Below are 20,289 nucleotides of genomic sequence, written 5' to 3' on the forward strand. Positions count from 1 at the left end.
CGAATCGAAATTCTGAACAATAATTGCAAAATAAGCGAAGCAAAATTTATGTTATCACACAGTTTTGAACACAAGAGGACTGAAATATGAAAACATTATGTTTACAAAGAACCAAAAACAAAAACAAAAACAACAATATGCCCCAGCAGCAAAAACAAAAGCAAGTAAAATAAAACTACTGAAATGCAAAAAGATAAACGCTTTAAAGCAATTTAGTTGATAGGTTTTATTTTTTTTTAGTTTTGGGCGGGTTCAGTTGGATGGATGCTGTGTTATCTGTTTAATATGTAGCTATATACTACCGTTAGTCAATTAAGTTGCCACAATACTTACAACAACTATCAGCAGCGGCAGCAGCAGCAAAATGACCAATAAAATGCGATTGCGTTGCTTTTTTTGTACATTATACAACAAGAAATCCATAAATTAAATCTAAAAAAATATATATATATTCATAGTTGTAATATTAAATTAATGCAAACAAACAAAACAGAAAAAAAAAAACGAGAAAAAATGCAAAACAAATACATTTCTGACATTGAATGTTTATATTTAATAATTATTTAAACTTTTCTTTCATAGTCTGTAGTCGTTTTTTAAATGCTTAAGCTTAAGATTACTCTCACATAACCTAAAATGAGAACAAAACAAATTATAAATATATAAACAATGTATTGAACAGAATGAAACACAAAAACAAACAAACAACAAAACAGAAACAAACAACACTCAAAACACTAATCGTAATCGCACACAATTTAATACTGTGTTTTTAGTAGATCATTCTCAGCTAAAACAAAAATAAATTGGAAAAAAAGTAAACAAAAAAAATACAAATATAAAAACAAATGCGATAAATGAAACTTAAAATGCTTTTCACTTTGAATTTGGAGAATAGCGCGCAATGTAGTTGCCAGCGTTGCCACTTGTTGAGGCTCTTGATCAGTTACGCTCGCTCGATAGCTGCCAGCTGACGATCACGATAACCTGTTGCTTTGCCGATTGTTTTGTTGTGTGCAACACTGCGCCATAGCAGACTTGCTGATAATTATTTTTTTATTAAGTTTATTTTTATAATTTAAACAGTAGTACAAAACATTGCATGGACTTTAAATGGCAGCATACCCACGTGATGATCAAATGAAATGGTACCACGGCCGCTTAACACGCGAGGCCGCCGACGATTTGCTAAAACAAGGTGCGTATCAGAAAAATAGATATGTCTGCGTCTATAGAAGACTCGCCCAGATAGTAAGAAAATTCAATTTGTTTATTTTATTAATTGTCATAGGTTACGAGGATGGCACATTTCTGGTGCGGGAGAGTAGCACCGCAGCTGGCGATTTCGTATTGAGTCTGCTCTATCAGGTAAATGACGCACATCAACAGACGGTCGTAAAATAATTGAGATTGCCCGACTAAAAGATACGCTGTGTGGATAAGGAGTGTACAAAATATTGTTTAAAAAAATGTTTAGGATAAATAGCTGGGTTTACTGTGACTTATATTAATTCAGAGGGCTACACAGAAGCATTGATATTTAAAGATTTGGCAAATGAGTCAATATTGCCACCTGTTTTGTGTACAGGGTACAACAACAGGTTGTCTTTATTATGTGAATAATTTATTGCATTTTTGTTGCAGGGCGAGGTCTGCCACTATCAAATCCGACGTCATGGCGAGGACGCCTTCTTCTCTATCGATGACAAGGGGCAAACTAAGATATTACATGGCTTGGAAACTTTAGTGAAATACTATCAGCAGGAGCCAAATGGATTGATTACTAAGCTATCGCAGCCACTCACGGGCGATCCACCGCCACCTAATACTCGAAGCCAGGGCGTGACAAATCTGCTGCATCGCGCCACCAGCAAGAATGAGAGCAAGGTGGTCTTTGAACTCTTGAAGTGTGGCAATCGCAACTTCGATGCAAAGAATAAGGATGGCCAGACAGCACTACATTTGGCTGCAATTAATTGCAATGAGGATATACTGAAGTTGCTGCTCGATGCGCGCGTCCAAGTGAATAGCTCCGATTCGTTTGGCTGGCAGCCTTTGCATGTAAGTTCAGAGTTGTAGTCCCAATAAAGTGGCTAACCTATTGTGCACCCTTGTAGTACGCCTGCCGAAAGAAAGATGCCAGCTTTATACGCACGCTGATTGCTGCTCAGGCGAACGTGCAGAGCAGGAACATTGAGAACGGCCATGTGCCGCTGCATGAGGCAGCCAAGCATGGCAATTTGGAAGCGGTGCAGGAGCTACTGTCTGCGCACGCTCCATTGCTGCCACGGACCAGCGCCGGTGAGTTTCCCTTCGATCTGGCCAAGGAGGCGCAACAGACGGCTGTTGAGCAATTTCTGCTCAACTATAAGATGCTTCCCGCCAACACGAGTCGGGAGATGTGGTACCATGGTACTTTGAAGCGAGACGAGGCGGTGGCCATACTCAAAAACTATGCCCAAAAACAAGTGCAAGAGAAGCAGCCAACCTCGGAACAGCCTGCGGACATGTCCGGCTACTTTCTAGTGCGTTACTCTGAATCGCCAGCAGCGTCGGGCTATGTATTGACGCTGCTCGGCGATCAAGTGGTCAAAAACTTTCTCATCTCTCAAGCGGATCTCTATCAGAACGGCACCAAGCTAACTTCCAGTGGGGTATGAAAATAGATTTACTATATCCCTAAAAATATGTTGAACTTTACATTTATTTGACAGTCGAAATATCTGTATATAGACGATGGTCCCTATTGGCCAAGCTTGGAGCATTTGGTGGCGCATTATATGCGATTCTCTTACGGGCTGCCCGTCAGTCTAAAGTATCCCGTGCCGCCACAGCCCAAACCGGAGCTGCCATCATTTGCTACTATACCACGTCCCACACATAAGCCACGCGATCACCCACCAACCAGTCCCCATCCTGGCAGTTCTAAGCACCAGCCTGTCCTGACCATAACAAAGAAAAAGCAGAAAGAAAACAGCAGCTCGATGTTCAATACGCTGCGCATTGTGAGTCCCAAGAAGAGTCTCTTTGACATGAACAGTTTGCGCAAGAGCAAAACGAAGAATAAGCGCAGCGATTCGGAGAGTAGCGTTAGCCTGGTCGCTGCAGCCAACGAGGAACTGCAGGCGGCAGCGCCCATGCTAAAGAATCTCTCCTTTTCAACAGACTTCAGCAATTTCAATGTGGATGCGGGGGAACTGTACAATGTGCCACGCAACAATACGCCCATCGAGCTGCCACCCATTGCCAACAAGACTGAAGACGAGGTGGAATACTTCACCAAGAGCGATGTGGCCATTGAGAAGGAACGTCTTGCACTTACCACCAATGGATATTTGCCTACCACAGATGTGCATATGCTGCTGGAAAAGGAGCTCAAGCAATTTGATGGCAAACAGGTGTTACGCTTGGACTCCATAATATCCACTGGCTCTACGGAGAGCGAAATGGCTAGCTATTTGCAGCGCAAATGTAGCGGAGCCGGGTCTGGAACAATTGGATTAAGCAGCAGCGAGATAGAAGCAGCCAAGCAGCGTTTCTTGATACATCCAGATCAACTGAAGCTAGACACCGAAATCGGAGCTGGTGAATTCGGCTCCGTTTACAGGGGTTGCCTGCGACAAGCCAATGGTCATTTGTTGAAAGTGGCAATCAAGACACTTCGCGATGAGGAGCAGCAGATGATCAATAAGCAAGAGTTTCTTCGGGAAGCATCTGTGATGATGCGACTGGAGCACAAGTGCATTGTGCGTCTAATTGGCATCTCTAAGGGCGATATGCTGATGATGGTTCAAGAGCTTGCGCCACTGGGCTCCATGCTACAGTATATACTGGATCACAGTACCGAGCTGAAGGTCAACTACGAGCTGAAGCTGTGGGCCTCGCAAATTGCCTGCGGTAAGTGGGTTCCACAAATTTCCTAATGTCATTTTACTGATTGATTTGATTTGATTTGATCGGACAGGTATGCATTATCTGGAAACGCAGCATTTTGTGCACCGCGATTTGGCCGCAAGGAACATATTACTGACGTCTACGCAACAGGCTAAGATTAGTGACTTTGGCATGTCGCGCTCTTTAAGCGCGGGCAGCGATGAATATCATTTCACGCAAGGAGGGCGCTGGCCCATTCGCTGGTATGCGCCGGAGAGCTTCAACAATGGCATCTTTTCGCATGCGAGCGATGTTTGGTCCTTTGGGGTCACATTGTGGGAGATGTTTGCCTTGGGCGCACCGCCGTACGGCGACATATCCAATGTGGATGCCATTAAGCTGGTGGACAGCGGACAACGTTTACCACAGCCAAATGTCTGTCCGGCTTACATTTATGCGGTAATGCAAAGCTGCTGGAACTATCATCCCAGAGAGCGGCCCACTTTTGCCTATCTCATGGAGTTCTTCAGTCGTGATCCTGAGTATCAGAATCTTCCAGAGCTGGTCCAGTCGGTGCATATCTAGATAGGCAGCTGCTCTGCTCATCATTCAATTTTCTTTAACGAGTGCAATTTCTTTTACACCTACTCTATGTATTCATCTATCTAACGTATTATTTTGTTTTGAGCTCGCATCTTTCCAAACATATCCTGGCCGATATACTACGAGCTTCTTCTATATATAAACCTGTATAACTACTTGTACCATATAACTATATATACACATATATATGTATATAAATGTATTTTACATATTTGTAAACAATTTGTGTCAAATAGCGAACAAGTGCCTTACATTTTATTATAACAATTAACAATTATGCAATTAAATGTTTTTATACAAACATTTGTATTTATGATTTCCAAATGGTTTTGGTTTAATGTATGCAGCATAAATGTTTACGACATTCATTGACTTCCAGCCTGAAATTATGTTATAGTTTAAATTAAAACATTTTAAATGAATTTCAGTGACCGCCCAAAAATAAGCTCTGCTTTTTATTTCTTATACTCATTTTTACCAAATCTATATCTTAAATACATAAGTTCAACTTCTCAAGATCATCATTATGATCCGTACAATTACATCAATTATTTTAGATGGCAGCCCGAAAGTATATACTATATTTTCATGAAATACATTTCATTTAGCGCATTTATTGCAAATTGATAAAAAATATAGAAATTGTTAATTTTGTCTTATATGCTAAGTTAGTTCAGGTATTTAGATCAGTTATAAAGATCATATAATGTATATAAAGCAAAGTTGCAACTTTATAAAAAGGACAAAAAGAAAGGCATCAAGTGTATGCGATCTGCTAGCAAAACAAATATCAAATTGAGCCGTTCATCGCCTGTTGCACATTCGAGGTGGAGACCAACTTGAGCGCGTCCATGATGCCATTCAAGTTGTGCTCATTGTATGCCTGGCCCTGGAGAGGAGTGACCACTGGCACCAGTTGTTCGCTTTGCGGGAGCTGTAAGGCGATTTTAGTCATCAGACCCTGCAAGAAAAGCAAAAATTATGCATTAGTGACTTGAAACGCAAGGAGGGATATGCAAATAATGTCTTACAGCTTCCACTTCGACGTTCAGCTTGAGCTTCATGCCACTCTCATTGCCCTTCAGTTCGAGATCCTTTTCGACCGTAAACTTCGGCGTCTTGCCAATGACCCAATCCCAGGAGCTGAAGTTGGTGCGCAGCTCCTCGATGCCGGGGAACCATTTCTCCGTGGGATTGATTAGCTGAAAGCCACGCTGATTCATTGTTTGCGTGCTACCGCCATCTTTCAACGACGTTGCTGACGTGCGCAAGTACTCATAGCCCACGGCAGAGAGCAGCTGCTGCACATTAACATTCCGATTGACATCCGCCAGGTTGCGTATGGCCGATGGCACCGATGCCGTGGCACGACTAATATAATTGGCCTTCTCCTTGACCAGCGACTCACTCAGATGCAACTTGTTGGCCGTGGCCAAAATGGTGCAATGATGATAAGCATTGGGGCGACCCAACTTAGCAGCCGTGCCCGATATCTGAAACATAATAAATCATTTTAATAGATGCAAATTAATTTCAAAAAGATAAGCTTCAAATTGAAAAGAATTGATAAGAAAAACGTTTTCTACTGTCTGGCGTGTATTGAATTCCCTTGCAGATTGAGGCTGATGGATTGTAACTATAGCAACTATATAATTTATATATATATATATACATATATATACATATATACATAATGATCAATCAGATGTTACTGATCTATCAAGCAACAACAAAATCAGAAATTTCCAGTGGTTTCTATGTATAGGCTATATACTAGTTCTAACTGGACAGTTCTGGCTACGAGGGTAGGTTGAAGAGTTTGCGATTACCCACATTTAGTAGAAAATAATTTTGTTAAACTCTTAATAATGATTATAAAAATAAATTTAATTAATTAACTTAATCGTTAAATTAATAAAAAATCAAATCACTTTTTTATCTTCGTAGTGCCTTCAGCAAAAAAAACACCAAAAAAAAGCATGGCTACATAAAATCAAAAAACTAATTTGATATATAAATATATATAAATTTGGACACGACTGTCGATGTGAATACGAAGCATACATATTTGACTTTCTGCAAGTCTGCTGCAAGGGTAAAGAAGAACAAAAAACTGCTGAACTTTTCATTTTGTATGGAAAATTTGCAAAATTGTTTTGATGGCTTCTCTGGCGTCAAGCTGAAGGCTATTCTAAGCCGGTTTGAACTGTAGGCCAGGCCTGGCCAGATGCTTGTTTGTCAACTGAGCTGATAAGCGCGAGAGCTACGTAGATACGTAGATTTGGCCACATGTCTAACCTTTTTGTTGGCGATAACAATATCATCGCGATCGTTGATCTCCGCCTTGATGGCCCACTCGCGGAACAGCGAGCGCGTCACAATGTTCAGATTGTACTTGCGATCGTAACGCTCGCGGGGTGTAAAGAACGTGCAGTTGAGATTGCCCGGATCATGATAGACGGCACCGCCACCGCTGTTGCGACGGGCGAGAGTAATGCCTCGTTCCATTAGCTTGGATACATTCGCCTCGGTAAAGGGATTCTGATGGCGGCCAATGACAACGCACGGCTGATTGGCCCACAGCAGCAAGACATGATGATGGCTAAAGTCAAAGTTCTTATAGAGCCAATCCTCGAGAGCTAGATTCGTGTAAATGTCATTAGATTGCGAGATGAAAACCGATTTCTTGATATCAGCGTCGGCCACAGCGGCGAGCCTTTTGCCAGCTGACGAAGTTTTTGTTGTCGATGCAGTTGCAGTCGTTGTCGTTGGCGTGGTTGTTGTAGTAGTTGTAGATGCAGTAGTATTGTTATCTGAGGCCAGACGCGTGATTTCGGTTGACGTTGCGCAAAGGCGCTGCAGCAAGCGCAGCTGGCTCGAATTACGACGCAGTAATATGCTCATTTTAAATATTTAATTTAACAATCAGGCACAAAATGGGAACAGCTGTTACTTTTTTCTTATTGTGCTCGTCTTCTGTTATTTTTATTGCACAACTCGGTGCAGCGCTTTTACTGTTGTTGCTGTTGCCGTCGCTCTTCTTACAAGGAAGCTTATTGGCTCTGTTGCTATGTCGCTCTCACTCTCTCTCGCGCTCTGTCTCTTTTGCAGTCAACGGACAGACAACGGCAATGCACTTGCTTACTATTTGCGTTCGTTGTTACAAAAACAAGGTCATCGGCAGAGTCAGTCGCTAATTGATATGTTGTTTTTTTTTTTGGTCACTTTTTAACTGCCGCGGTGCTGCTTCTTTTTGTTAGGTTAGATTGAATTTAAAAGTCTATATGCTTGTCTATTATGCCTAGGTGTGTGCGTATTAATTATTATCTGTAGCGGTTCTATTTTAGCTTATTTTTTTCTTTGTTACTTTTTTTTTGTTGTTCAGCACGCTGCTTGTCGTATTTCTCCTTTTGGTTTATTGCTTTTTATATATTTTTTGCTGTTGTTTTTGGCCGATTGTTATTTTGGACTTTAGAGCGCGCTGGTTGGGATTTGAGTATCTGCTGCCACAGAGCTAGCGGAGATGAGGTATTCGTGCAGGGCGGGCGTCTGATGGAGCCACTTCCAGGTTTGATGCAGTCCGCAGACACGCTTACGTAGACCCAAACAGTCCTTGTTGCTGCACCAGTTCACTTGCATACTACGCTTTACACCCATCCAAGAAAGATCGGTCTAAACGGTCGACAGGAATTTAGGCCAGCCTCTGGCCAATCAATAAGCACACACTTTTGCTACGCAATAAGCCAAACAATATACAAAATTTATAACAAATCGGTTGATACCGCCTTGAAAATGTATATTGAAAATTTTCCACTCGAATGTTTGTGCTGTGCGGGGGATGGAGCGAACGCAAGCGGTATAACACAAAACAAACACTGACACACAGACTTTTTAGTCAACGGTAAATGTTGTACGTAGCAATCACGTCTGATTCACTTTGGCGCAAGATAAGCACTGAAAACCCTATTGGAATGGCAATTCCGAGCACTATGCATAACAGCTGCCCAGCTAACAGAGATACTCCTCACTTAACAGTAAGCTTTTCAAAACGCTATCTTAGCATATACTGTTTAAATGTTCATATTAACGTAGAATTTGGAAACACATTAGGAAATTCTCGTAATTTAATTAACTTTACCGAAATTTATACAAAACATATGATGGCTAGGTTTGCTTGTGAATGCTCTTGAATGTTAAAACAGCTGTCAATCACATAATCAATACAACGTGATGCGTTCACAATGCATTCACTATTAAAATTTTTTTTATTTTAAGCAGCCAGTCGAGAATCATTTTAATTGGGTATTCCGCCATTGTTAATGTACTCTGCCTCCAGTGGGTCGATTGGCTTGCGGGCGAAGCGCGAAGGCAGCTCCCAGTCCTCAATTGCAGGTCCCCCAGTAGTCTGTTGAATTGTTAATCACAAATTAGGAACTGAGCATAGTGTTTTATTAAAATGGGCATCGTCTGATGTTGTTAATGGCTATAAAGTTAACCTTTTTGCCTCCGGAATCCTTTGAACTTGCCTGTTGACTTGCAGCTGGCTTGTTAGCCAATGCTTGACCTCCCTTACGGAAGTGGATGAGTGGTACCCGTTTCGTCAGATAGACTATATTTAAGCGCACCATTTTTAAATTAAAATTATTTAAAATCTGATTTGCTTAATATTAATAGTAATGTGCCGAACGAGAGTTACGTCAAAACAGCTGAGTGTAAATCCTAAACAAGGCTGCCACACCGTTTATGGCAGTCATTCACACAGAGCGCCGCCAAGTGAAACAGTGCCACTCACAGGTCTGCAGCGCAGAAAAACAAAGTTTTGTTTGTATTTGATAATTGTGTAAAAAGTTGTGTGAAAATTATCTTCAAGCTGGCCAGCGCAATGAACGTCGCAGCTGGCGGCATCAGCACAACTGCAAGCAGCGCCCCAAATAACAATGCATTGCCCATGGCTCAACTAGCCGATGGTTGGCTAGAACTAGAATCAGATCCGGGTCTTTTTACGCTGCTCTTAGAAGATTTTGGCTGTAAGTTAATATATTTGCAAGGTATATTACATTATACATATTTCTTGTAGGTCACGACGTACAAGTGGAAGAGGTGTATGACCTGCAAAAGCCTATAGAAAGTCCTTACGGCTTCATTTTTCTCTTTCGCTGGATCGAAGAGCGTCGAGCACGTCGCAAAATTGTAGAGACAACTGCCGAAATATTTGTCAAGGATGAGGAAGCTATTTCAAGCATCTTCTTTGCCCAGCAGGTGGTGCCCAATAGCTGTGCTACCCATGCTTTGCTCTCCGTGCTGCTTAATTGCAATGAAAACAATCTGCAGCTCGGCGAAACGTTAAGTCGCCTGAAGGCCCATACTAAGGGTATGAGCCCGGAGAACAAGGGTCTAGCCATTGGCAATACACCAGAGCTGGCTTGTGCCCACAACTCGCACGCCATGCCGCAAGCGCGTCGTCGTCTGGAACGCACTGGAGCTGGTGTCGCCAGTTGTCGATTTACAGGGGAAGCATTTCATTTTGTTAGCTTTGTTCCCATTAACGGGCAGCTGTTCGAGTTGGATGGACTGAAGCCATACCCAATGAATCATGGCTGCTGGGAAGACCATGAAGATTGGACGGACAAGTTTCGTCGCGTGATGGCTGAACGGTTGGGCATCGCGACCGGTGAGCAAGACATTCGTTTTAATTTGATGGCCGTGGTGCCCGATCGTCGAATCGCCATCACACACAAGTTAAAGATGTTGCGCACCAATCAAGCCATTGTGTCTGGCACACTGCAGAAGCTGCTCAAAGCGGATGAGCAGGGCGAGCGCGACGATCAACAGCGTCCGGATACACCCAACACGCTGCTAGAGCCAAGTGCCTTTACAGCACGTGATTTGCAATCACTGCTCAAGAATCTAGATACAGAAATCGCCATCAATGAGCAGCACTTAGCCGATGAGAACGATCGTCGGCAAATGTTCAAAGTGGACGCCAGTCGTCGCACCCACAACTATGACAAATTCATCTGCACTTTTCTTTCCATGCTGGCCCACCAAGGTGTGCTCGGTGAACTGGTCAGCCAACATCTGTTGCCCACCAAGAAGATAAGTGGACAGAGCGCTGCAAATCGACTCAGCAAACAGAGCAGCGCCGCAGCAGCTTCTAATACGGCGAACAGCAATGCAAATGCCGCCGGTGGAGGCGCCAAATCCCAGCCGCAGCAGCAGCAGCAACAGCAACAACAGCAGCCACAACAACCGCAGACGGCAAAGAATGGAAAGTCACCTGGAAAGACGCCGGGACGCAGACGCAAGGGACGAAACAAGTGCAGAAAGCGCAAGTGATGTGCATTAGGATAGACTAAACTAATCTTACGCTATATATATATATATATCTATATTATATAATTTTATATATCATTCACTAAAATTGTCTAAATTAGTACTATAAATATATTTCATTATATATTGAGTGAAATCTCGCACAGTTCCATTAAAACTCTATGACCGAGATTGATGTCCGAGTCATAATAGCATATAATTTCTATTGTAGCTATACTAATTTGTATCAATTTATTATGATTTACCTTTTAAAAAGCTATTTAAATTGTTTAATTATAAATGCAAACAATATTAGCTGGTAAATTTAATTTCAACTTCATTCTTTCAGTCACTTGTTTTCCTCTCTTCAATAATAAATATTTATATCAATTTCCAAAAATTACATTTTTATCAATATTGAAAATATATATATATTACAATATATTTCAAAACCATTTAACTGGCAGACTTTGAAAGCTGTCTTTCAAAGGAGATTTCACTGCATGTAACTATATACACCTAATTTAACTAGCTTTTAAGTATGATAATTATTTAAACCTCAATTGCGGAAGTGCTGTATGTACTTTTATGTTTTGGTTTTATTTGATCTTTTTTTGTAATAAAAAACATTTTTGTTCATGTAATTAAATGTTCCAAGTACGAAAATGTACGTGTGTGTATGTGTGACATATGTATGTATATATATATTTCTATATATCTATATGGTAATTGTATAACAGAAAAAGAACCATTTCCATATGCTTTCACGTATTCCGTATACTTCGGCGCAAACTTAAATTATGTATATATTTGTTGCTCAACAAAACAAAAACAATGCACACTAACTATATATATATATATATAGCTTTATATATATATCATTATGTTTTCATGTGTATTATGCTTTTATAAACTATAAAAATAAGGCAAATGTTTAACAAAAAAGATGTTCTATAAAGCTGGTGATGATTAGGAGGATGCTTGGTAGAGTGCTTTATAGTTTTTGTTTTTCTGATTGATAGACTAAAGCTAAAATGTTTTTCAAGCCTTTTATCTGCTAAGGATATGGCCGTATATGGTTTATATATATATATGTATAGTTAAATTTAACTTTGCATATGTGAGCAGTACAAGAGCAGCCTTTAGGAAACAAACATAAATAATTATGCTTTATTTTATTATGTTGTTGATTTTGTATACTACTTTTTTCCTCTTTTTAGATTTGTTTTTTCTTTTTTTGTAAGATTATCCACTTAGGTTGTTGTTTGGAAGTAAAAACACTTTGTTGTTGCGAATTTTGCTCAGTCCACGAAATAAAATGAAACGTTGACAAACTAACATGTTGGACAACAGAGTTGATAATTTTGTGACTTTTATGTTAACTGTGTGTTTCTGTTTTTGGTGTGTGTTGTTTTTATTTATGTGAATTGTGAAGGCTCGTTGTTTGCATTCATAGCTGCCGCGTTTGATCTGCCTGCATTCAACTTGAAACCGTCGTAGTTAACTCTTCGCTTCCATTTGTTAGCTGCGCGGCTGTGGGTGCACCTGCTTCTGAAACATCTTTCGGCTGTTCAGTCTCATTGTAGTTGATAGCAGCCACAAACGTTTTGAGTGCCGCTGTTACCTCATTGTCATCGGTTGCGTCACTCTCGTCGCTGTTCGTCTTCAAATGCTTTTCAATCTGGCTACGCACCTTCACAATATCCTTTTGGCTGTCGATTGAACAATAAATAACAATTTTAAGCACAAACTAATTGAAGTATATTTAACTGATGACCCACCTGATATGCACAAAGAGTATACCATTGATAGTGTTAAGCATTTCCAGTACAGAGCCCATTGACGGCGGCGTTATGTGTATGGGTGGCAAATCGCTGGTCAACTTGCCATTGGAGTAGATGTCGTTCATCTTCCGCTGCAGCGCAACAGCCTCGTGTGTCAATAGACGCAAGCACTCAGCCGATTCGCGCGTTTTGTCATGCTTCTCACCAAGCTACAGGTAGGAAAATCAAGAGTTAATTAGACTGACCATTGGAACACCTCACATCAATGAACATGCCTGTGATTTGTAAATGGAGTAGGTTTCCTTTTCGTTGTTCAACGCTGAGCGAAAATCGCCCATGCAGGATTGAATACGGGCCATTAGGTGATAGCTGACGGCCACGTGCATTGCTTTATTGCCAAAGTACTTCAGATTCAGCTTGAGAGCATGCTCAATGAAACGCAAAGAGAGCTCATATTCACCCAGAGCGTGCAGGATCAAACTTATGTTGCTCTGTGTGGATAAAGCAATAAACAATAATTAAATCTAAACCGTGGTCTCCATTGAGATTGCCTACTCACATCGATCAGCGCCACCTCGGGATGATCCTCGCCGCAGATAAGAACCAGCAGATAGCGAGCGCGATAAAGCAGCTTCAACGACATACCCACATGACCATTGGCAAACGAGTACAGCGACAAATGTGTCTAGAAATAGAGGAAAAAAGAAATGAAGTAAATATATATATACCTTGATGGCAAATCGGTCTTACGTATTCCAGTATGGTTGATGGGTGATCAATGCCATTGACGCGCTCGCTCATGATAACAGCACGTTGCTGTATGGCCAGAGCGTCCTGGGCATCGCCTAGCAGATAACTAAGCCGTGCCAGCATGCGGAGACAGGAGCCATTCTCTACATGCATAGCTCCGAAAACATTGTTCAGCAAATTGAGAGCCTCGCTAATCAATTCGTATCCCTCCTTAAGCATACCCTGTTGGCTCTTTGCTTGTCCCGTCGTATAGAAATTGTAGGCATCTGAGGCCCTAGGACTGATGTGCTTGACCACCGGGAACACATTGACAATATCGTCATCGCCAAAGGTGGGCTTGTGCTTCGACTCGAAGTTGTATTCACGCAATAGCACCTGGATGCCCACCTTCAAGCAGAAGGCACGTAACAGACTGATGCGCAACAGTCCATACTTTGCGCTAGCACTCTCAATAGAATCGCAGTCCAGCTCCCAGTTCCAATATGCTTTCACCTCCTTTCGTATTTGCTGCCATAGGGAACGTGGTGTGACCAACGTCCAGTCGTAGCTGCTGTTGCTGGATGCATTGTTGGATGCTGCATTGGTCGAAACATTGGCAGTTGAGGAGCTATGGCCATTCTGTGTGGCGGCCGCCGCCGAAGCTGATTGGGGCTTAGTTGTCTTGTTTGTTTTGTTGTGTTTATTGTGCTTGCCACCGTTGTTGCGCGACTGCTTCTTGTGCACGTCTTCGCTGCTGACGGCGGGATTCACAGGTCCAGTGGTCAACAGGCAATTAAGAAAATGGCTAATTGCCGCCGAGAGATGCAGGGGCTCGGTGCTTTGCATATAGGTGTAGTAGATGTGCTTGGTGGCACGCACAATCAGCTCGAGTATGGCAATACGATGCAAATAGTCCATGCGCGGCATTTGGCCGAGCATTTTGACCACCTTGCCCAGATAGCGGACGTTGATCCCATGGCTGTGCAGAGATTCAGTGAGACTCTGGCCATCGATAGGCGGCGAGGAGTGTGCCATATGCTCCTTGATAAAGGCGGGTATTTGCTTGAGTACCAAAAATTCGGCTGCATCCTGAACGAGACGTTTTTGCTTAGCCAGCGATTGAATGCCACCTTCGGGGCCATCGACGTGGCGTATGCCTGGCGAGAAAACATCCGGATTGAAGCGGAAATCAAACTCTTTCTCCTTGAGCGAACCCACAGCGGCGCATGCCCGTTTTACGACCTCCGCAGCTTGCACCTCATTTGAGACAGCCACATTTGATTGCGCTTCACGTATGGCATTGACCATGGCCTCAGCGCTCTTCGTCTCACTGGGACTGGGCTTGGATTCTTTCTGCTCGTCTTCCTTATCATTTTCCTTCTCCTCTTCCTTCTCCTTTTCTGTCTGCTTTTCCTTTTCTGTTTGCTCTTTCTCTGGCTCCTCTTGTTTTTCAACTATGGAGGGCAGTTCTTTCTCAGCCTGCTTTTTGGCATTCAACTGTTGCAGATGCACTGCAGCAATGCGTATAAAGGTCACATAACGATCCTCAATGAACGCCTCAAGCAGCTCCTGTCGTAAACAGCACAGTTTATGGCGGTGCTCAATGGGAAAGCCCATATCGATGAGTTCCTTTCCCAGCTGTACATCTTCAAGCTTAAGGAAGTTTACATCTGGCGGGAACGTGCGCAACAGATCGAGTATATAGTGTCGACCATCGTTGCCAATGATGCCCTTGCACTCAACAGAGGAGCACAGCTCCACTGGCTCATCGCGTTCATTCAGAACCGAATGAGGCAAGATCTTCAAACGCTTGCCCGCGAGACGGAGCAACTCCAAATACTTAGGATGACTGAGCACCGTTTTTCCAAAGTCAATGGATCCATAGACAACTGATTGCTCCTGCTCACGCTCCAATATACCAGGTATAATGGATTGGGCGGTCACACGATAACCACGATAGTCAATGACAACTGTACCCAGGGTATATAGACCCTCGATATCCACAGCATTATAGACACGTACGCCATGCAGATCATAGCGGGGCGCCACAAATGCAGCATGATCACCACCCAGCTCCTTGTAATGGTCGCGCACATCGAATCCCAGCGAAAAGAATATATTATTCCAAATGAACATTTGCATTTTGGCATCTTCTCCGGGATTAATGGCCAACACATTGCCATCAATTACAGCCATGGCTCCACGAGTCGCAGCCGTAACAAAATCTCCGTGCACCTTAAAGATTGCACGCTCGCGCAGCAAGCGCTCTGGCAGTGTCTTGCGTGGCAGTTCCCGGGTTGTCTGCAGCTCCTCGTTCCAGTCGCGCGTCTGACCGGGTATATGCTCCTCGTACCTAAAGACAGTATAATTGAATATATAATCGATTTATTGGCTAAAGCTTCTCTGTAGACTCACCCCAGTTTAGAGCTAAAGGCATCTTCGGCACGTATGGCATCAACGGTGTGCTCCAATTGTGGCGCTGCCCATTGATACACTTGATAGGGCGTCGCCACACGTTCAAAGGCATGTCGCATCGTGCGTCGCTTTTGTATGGTTTGAAAAGCGCGGCGGAACGACGGCGAAATGTGCGATAATAGATCTATGAGCGAATGACTCAAATGGCTAGGATTATCCGGTTTAGGATTGAAGCATTCGTCTGTGGACTGATTAATATAAAAGCCCTTGGAGCAGGCTGAGATGTGAAAGCGCTTATCTTCCATGGTAACCACATATAAATACATCAGATCACCATGTAGTTTACGGGGCCCAGGTGGTGGATTCCATGCCGATGTGGTCAACACTTTCAGTGCCTGTGGTCCCTTTGCATTCTTAATATTTGGATGCAATGGCAATAGCGGCGGTTCACGAACGCCGGGCGTCACATAATCGGGCGGCGTGCAGTCGACGGAGTCGGGACGTGTTCGCTTTTTGTCCAACAGATCGCCTTGTGTGATGGTATTTAAATATGTTAAGGAGGTGCAGTCGATGCCATTGTATGCATCGGCCGGATCAAGATTTTTGAGGAGGTCTCGTACATGGCGCACATGAATGCGTGCTTCGCGCATTGTGTACGGCTCTTCGACGACACGAATGGTGGATCCCTGCTCCAGAGGTTCGATAGTTTTTAGTTCAGCAAAATTATCCAAAGTTACGTTGTCCAACTGAAGCGAGAAGCATGTTCTGTGGCATGTCTCTTCACGATCCATTAACAGCTGGTGGATTTCCTGCACCAGCTCCATGCTCGACAGCTGCACGGACAGCACATCCGTGCCGGGGCTGCTGATGTTCACTGTTATGCCAATGTCATGCAAAGCATCGAGATCAACATCTTCGCCAGATGCAGCCGCTTCGCCCTCGCCAGTAGCTCCACCGTCACCTGATGATCCAACCTCAGCTGCTTCTGTGGCTGTTGCTCCCTCTTCGTCAACTTTCTTTTCCAGCATATTTGCATTGGCATCGGCGGTATCTCCGTTAACTGACGCCTTCTCGGCATGCCCATTGCTGAGAGCTTCAGATGCATCAATTGCATCTTGTTGAGGCGGGGTTTTGTTACGATTTTTCTTGCCTGCATTTGAAAACACAAATACGAGAATTGTTATTCAAATTGTGGTCAAGGGTGGAATAAAATGAACAAACATTCCTGAATTCTTTATGAGGGTTTCTCACCGAGAACAGTTCTTGAGCTAGTTACATGCTAATAAAATACGTTTACCACCTTATTGTTATTGTTTAATGTGGTATAAATTTTGTTATTGTAATTAATAACAAAAATTACAAAAGAGTCTCTAATTCAAATTCTATGCAGATGAGCTGCGAACTGGTTCTGATGGCGTTTAAGTACGGTGAAGTTCCAGTTCACAATCCCATGAGATGATAAAATATATGGATGTGACGTGCTATTGTATATTGATATAGATAATTTGCTTTAAATATGTAAATAATTTTAAATACTATTGTGAGTTAATAATATTGTAAGCAAGTTGTGTCGTAGAGATTCAGTGAACCAGTAAGTTCAGTAATTTGCTAATCAAAACGACCTGACCTCACCTACATTTTGGCTCACTTGTTACATAAGTGTTCAGCGAGCATTTACTTTTGCCATTCACTGTAGCCGGCGCAAGCACATACACATGGCGTATGTTACGCACACACACACTTAAACAGTCATGTTTCGTTTGCTGTAAAACAAAAAAGAGAAAAGCAAACAAACCGCGTCACGGCAATAGCTGATAAGACAGAGCTGCAAGAGTGCAGCCGTTAAATTTAACTAAAACCTCAATTCAATAATCGGGCATCTTTTTTTTCACAGAGCCATGTTAATTTCAACAGCACAGTTAAAAATTACAACGAAACCTAATTTCATAAACAAATCTAGAAATGCAGAGCAAATGTTGAGATATTACCAGAGAGAGAGGGAGAGAGAAACTTATGCTGGAATCCGTTTGTTCTAGAGGTATTTCAAAGAAGTAGAAAAACATGATTTACATAATTAACATGGTGATATATTGTTTATGGGAGTGTATGGGCGAGCAAGTTTTGTTTGTTGCATGCGAAATTAAATGCGTTAAGCAAGCACGTGGTAATTGTAGGTTAAAGAAACATTTAATTCGCCGCCGCAGGGGGTTAATGAACATAGGAGCAACGACACATAAACATGTGTATGTATGCGCGTTGCCATATTTAAGAAAACGCATGAGCACTAATACTCGCACGCACAGCGATGTACACAGTACGTAACTCCCACTTATACAAATGCAATTGAAACGCACGCGGTGAAGGCAACGACAATAGCGCCCAGCAATAGACGGGCAGACCGCATTTAAAGCATTATAGAAAAAAATACATTACGTAACGTAAAAATGTTATGTGATGGACTTTTTCTCGCAAATATCGCATTAAACAGTTATCATTGCCATTTACTGGTTATATTAGCACATATAAAAGTGAAAATGAAAAGTAGGGTATGGGTAGAGGTAGGGGTGTTGGATGCTTTGATCGAAAATGTCATAGTTAACGCACCTTTCTTCTTCGTAGCGGCGCTGTTGCCATTGACCAAGTTCTTTTCGCCGGCAGCGAGTGCATTATTGTTGTTGCTGTTGCTCTTATTCTCCTTGGCTTTGGCCTTGCCAGGGGCACCAGCGTCACCAGTCGTAGCCGCCGCCGCATTTTTTGCATCAATCTCGAGCGCCATGCTGCGTATGTTTCTGTTTTAGCGCACAAAAACCCAAATCCAAATTATATTACACGTTCACGCTGCCGTGTTACACAACTCTACACTGCTCTGGCGACTGCTGATTGCTTGCTCTTGCTCTTGCTTTCTGCTTTGTTCTGCTCACTGCGTTCAAACCGATTGCGCGTATGTGATTTTGATTTTTAACTAGAATATCTAATATAAACGATGATTTATTGTCCGGGTGGCTATTTGTAAACATATGACAATTATATCTTTGGCTACGTTAGCATTAACACACTGTATTGAGCTACGATTTTTAGTCGTTAATTTATAAATTAACGCGTTGTTTTTCAGCTGGAACCTGTCAGTGTGACCGAGCCAAGCAACTGATAAAAATAGATTTTATTTAGCGATAATAAAAGACGGTATTTTTGGTATTCTCAATGACCATTCACCATTCAACGTCAACACGAGAATAGCAGGAAAAAAACTGTATTTCGCTTGTCAACAAATATGTCGCTGATTAAAAATTTAGTTAAAGAAACAGAAGAAAACAAGCCTCGAAAGAAGAAAAAGAATGGGGACTCCGAAGACAGCGATAATGAAGGAAAACACAAACCATTGGGACCATTCATAAAAAGTGCTACAGATCTACAAAGATTGAAGTTGGAAAAACTAATGAAAAATCCAGTACGTTTCATTTTCACTTAAGTGTAAACACTAACTAATCGAACATATATTGACAGGAAAAGCCAGTTATTATACCGGAGCAGAGGCGGGAGCGTGACTATATGTCTTCAGTTCCCACATTTGTGCGTAATGTGATGGGCAGCAGTGCTGGTGCGGGCTCCGGTGAATTCCACGTCTACCGCCATCTGCGACGAAAGGAATATGCCCGTCAAAAGAACATACAAAACCAAAGTCTAAGAGAGGCTGCCGACGTTGCGTATCAACAAAAATTGGATGACAACAAACAAGCAGCCGATAATCGCACAGCCAAAAAACGTGCCAAGCGTCTCAAGAAAAAGCTGCGTGCAAAACGAGCGCGCGAGCAAAAACCAAACGAAGAGAAAAAGGTTGAAGCTGAGTCGAGTGAAAGTACTTCAGAAGACGAAACTGACACAAAATGTGAAGCTGTTACAAAAAGCGAAGTCAACGAGGAAGCAACCACAACGGCAGAGAAAGCTACCACCTCCAATGAAGAAAGGGAAACAGCTATTGAAGCACCCTCTGATGTGATCATCGAAAAAAGAGTTACCACAGCTGTAGCGGAGGCTGGATCTTCCGAACCCGAGACTTGACTTAACTTAAAACATAATAATTTAAAAATGTTGTATACCCATATATAAGAATATTGCTTAAGGCTAATGAGTGAAACAAATTTGTGTATTTATTCATGTTATATATATATGTATATATATATATATTTATATTTTAAAGTTATAATTGGCTAGTTATCGATAGCAACTTGTGTGGCTTATCGAAATAACAGGCCATCGTTTAAAGCAGCTTTGGTGATGAGAAGCGTTTTCATTAAATTTTTTTTGTAAATTGTGATACCCATAGCTTATGCTAAAAAGATAGGTGCGAGAGTAATATGTATGTATATCGATTGCAAGCCATAGTGTGCTCGACTATACAATACCCTGTACCCAGCCCGCTCGAATGAATATTTCATGCATCGAGCACATTGATATTGAAAAAATTAGATATCTATATGATTCCGGGTACTGGGCATTAAAAATATCTTTAATTGTTGATTTTTGTCGTTATGTGTTTCTTGAAGAAGCAAAATTTATTGTTTACAATTTGTTT

At 42.1% G+C, this 20,289-nt stretch overlaps 7 protein-coding genes across 8 annotated transcripts; 3 read left to right on the plus strand and 4 right to left on the minus strand.

Annotated features, from left to right (window-relative positions):
- The first annotated feature begins 991 nt into the window (after positions 1-991).
- Positions 992-4,640, plus strand: LOC111598016 (tyrosine-protein kinase Shark). Its single transcript, XM_023313024.2, has 6 exons — positions 992-1,198; positions 1,292-1,368; positions 1,645-2,061; positions 2,118-2,654; positions 2,715-3,897; positions 3,965-4,640. Exons 1-6 carry the CDS (start codon positions 1,114-1,116, stop codon positions 4,456-4,458), a joined length of 2,793 nt encoding a protein of 930 aa, XP_023168792.2. The 5' UTR covers positions 992-1,113; the 3' UTR covers positions 4,459-4,640.
- A 455-nt stretch (positions 4,641-5,095) lies between these two features.
- On the minus strand, positions 5,096-7,445 carry LOC111597970 (lipoyltransferase 1, mitochondrial). Its single transcript, XM_023312943.2, has 3 exons — positions 6,775-7,445; positions 5,508-5,969; positions 5,096-5,437 (listed from the first exon to the last, which is right to left on the minus strand). The coding sequence occupies exons 1-3, from the start codon at positions 7,378-7,380 to the stop codon at positions 5,267-5,269; spliced, it is 1,239 nt and encodes a 412-aa protein (XP_023168711.2). The 5' UTR covers positions 7,381-7,445; the 3' UTR covers positions 5,096-5,266.
- Positions 7,446-7,629: 184 nt separating this feature from the next.
- Positions 7,630-8,422, minus strand: LOC111597972. Its single transcript, XM_023312946.2, has one exon. The coding sequence runs from the start codon at positions 8,131-8,133 to the stop codon at positions 7,948-7,950; it is 186 nt and encodes a 61-aa protein (XP_023168714.1). The 5' UTR covers positions 8,134-8,422; the 3' UTR covers positions 7,630-7,947.
- Positions 8,423-8,579: 157 nt separating this feature from the next.
- On the minus strand, positions 8,580-9,188 carry LOC111597971. 2 transcript variants are annotated; one of them, XM_023312944.1, is made up of 2 exons: positions 8,973-9,188; positions 8,580-8,881 (listed from the first exon to the last, which is right to left on the minus strand). In XM_023312944.1, the coding sequence occupies exons 1-2, from the start codon at positions 9,102-9,104 to the stop codon at positions 8,771-8,773; spliced, it is 243 nt and encodes an 80-aa protein (XP_023168712.1). In that variant the 5' UTR covers positions 9,105-9,188; the 3' UTR covers positions 8,580-8,770. The 2 variants fall into 2 exon arrangements, with proteins under 2 accessions (XP_023168712.1, XP_023168713.1); XM_023312945.1 differs by having other exon boundaries at positions 8,582-8,881; positions 9,003-9,188.
- A 103-nt stretch (positions 9,189-9,291) lies between these two features.
- LOC111597969 (ubiquitin carboxyl-terminal hydrolase calypso) lies at positions 9,292-10,823 on the plus strand. The gene is made up of 2 exons (XM_023312942.2): positions 9,292-9,503; positions 9,554-10,823. Exons 1-2 carry the CDS (start codon positions 9,359-9,361, stop codon positions 10,810-10,812), a joined length of 1,404 nt encoding a protein of 467 aa, XP_023168710.1. The 5' UTR covers positions 9,292-9,358; the 3' UTR covers positions 10,813-10,823.
- A 1,360-nt stretch (positions 10,824-12,183) lies between these two features.
- LOC111597914 (protein clueless) lies at positions 12,184-18,838 on the minus strand. The gene is made up of 7 exons (XM_023312855.2): positions 18,321-18,838; positions 15,717-16,866; positions 13,323-15,654; positions 13,132-13,257; positions 12,848-13,063; positions 12,570-12,781; positions 12,184-12,500 (listed from the first exon to the last, which is right to left on the minus strand). Exons 1-7 carry the CDS (start codon positions 18,490-18,492, stop codon positions 12,269-12,271), a joined length of 4,440 nt encoding a protein of 1,479 aa, XP_023168623.1. The 5' UTR covers positions 18,493-18,838; the 3' UTR covers positions 12,184-12,268.
- Positions 18,839-18,919: 81 nt separating this feature from the next.
- LOC111597915 (PRKR-interacting protein 1 homolog) lies at positions 18,920-19,855 on the plus strand. The gene is made up of 2 exons (XM_023312856.1): positions 18,920-19,164; positions 19,221-19,855. Exons 1-2 carry the CDS (start codon positions 18,988-18,990, stop codon positions 19,773-19,775), a joined length of 732 nt encoding a protein of 243 aa, XP_023168624.1. The 5' UTR covers positions 18,920-18,987; the 3' UTR covers positions 19,776-19,855.
- The last annotated feature ends 434 nt before the right edge of the window (positions 19,856-20,289 follow it).

The sequence above is a fragment of the Drosophila hydei genome, unplaced genomic scaffold (genome assembly GCF_003285905.1).
Source record: "Drosophila hydei strain 15085-1641.00,03,60 unplaced genomic scaffold, DhydRS2 tig00008130-arrow-arrow-pilon, whole genome shotgun sequence".
NCBI lineage: Eukaryota > Metazoa > Arthropoda > Insecta > Diptera > Drosophilidae > Drosophila > Drosophila hydei.

Coding starts and splice junctions, on each gene's coding strand:
- LOC111597971 (XM_023312944.1), bottom strand. CDS start 9,104: ATGGTGCGCTTAAATATAGTCTATCTGACGAAACGGGTACCACTCATC. Junction 8,882..8,972: donor AGGATTCCGGAGGCAAAAAG/GTTAACTTTATA, acceptor ACAATTCAACAG/ACTACTGGGGGACCTGCAAT.
- LOC111597915 (XM_023312856.1), top strand. CDS start 18,988: ATGTCGCTGATTAAAAATTTAGTTAAAGAAACAGAAGAAAACAAGCCT. Junction 19,165..19,220: donor AAAAACTAATGAAAAATCCA/GTACGTTTCATT, acceptor ATATATTGACAG/GAAAAGCCAGTTATTATACC.
- LOC111597969 (XM_023312942.2), top strand. CDS start 9,359: ATGAACGTCGCAGCTGGCGGCATCAGCACAACTGCAAGCAGCGCCCCA. Junction 9,504..9,553: donor GCTCTTAGAAGATTTTGGCT/GTAAGTTAATAT, acceptor TATTTCTTGTAG/GTCACGACGTACAAGTGGAA.
- LOC111597970 (XM_023312943.2), bottom strand. CDS start 7,380: ATGAGCATATTACTGCGTCGTAATTCGAGCCAGCTGCGCTTGCTGCAG. Junction 5,970..6,774: donor TTGTTATCGCCAACAAAAAG/GTTAGACATGTG, acceptor ATTATGTTTCAG/ATATCGGGCACGGCTGCTAA. Junction 5,438..5,507: donor TGAACGTCGAAGTGGAAGCT/GTAAGACATTAT, acceptor CTTTTCTTGCAG/GGTCTGATGACTAAAATCGC.
- LOC111597972 (XM_023312946.2), bottom strand. CDS start 8,133: ATGGGTGTAAAGCGTAGTATGCAAGTGAACTGGTGCAGCAACAAGGAC.
- LOC111598016 (XM_023313024.2), top strand. CDS start 1,114: ATGGCAGCATACCCACGTGATGATCAAATGAAATGGTACCACGGCCGC. Junction 1,199..1,291: donor CGACGATTTGCTAAAACAAG/GTGCGTATCAGA, acceptor TAATTGTCATAG/GTTACGAGGATGGCACATTT. Junction 3,898..3,964: donor GGCCTCGCAAATTGCCTGCG/GTAAGTGGGTTC, acceptor TTGATCGGACAG/GTATGCATTATCTGGAAACG.
- LOC111597914 (XM_023312855.2), bottom strand. CDS start 18,492: ATGGCGCTCGAGATTGATGCAAAAAATGCGGCGGCGGCTACGACTGGT. Junction 15,655..15,716: donor GCCTTTAGCTCTAAACTGGG/GTGAGTCTACAG, acceptor TACTGTCTTTAG/GTACGAGGAGCATATACCCG. Junction 12,782..12,847: donor ACTCCATTTACAAATCACAG/GCATGTTCATTG, acceptor TCCTACCTGTAG/CTTGGTGAGAAGCATGACAA.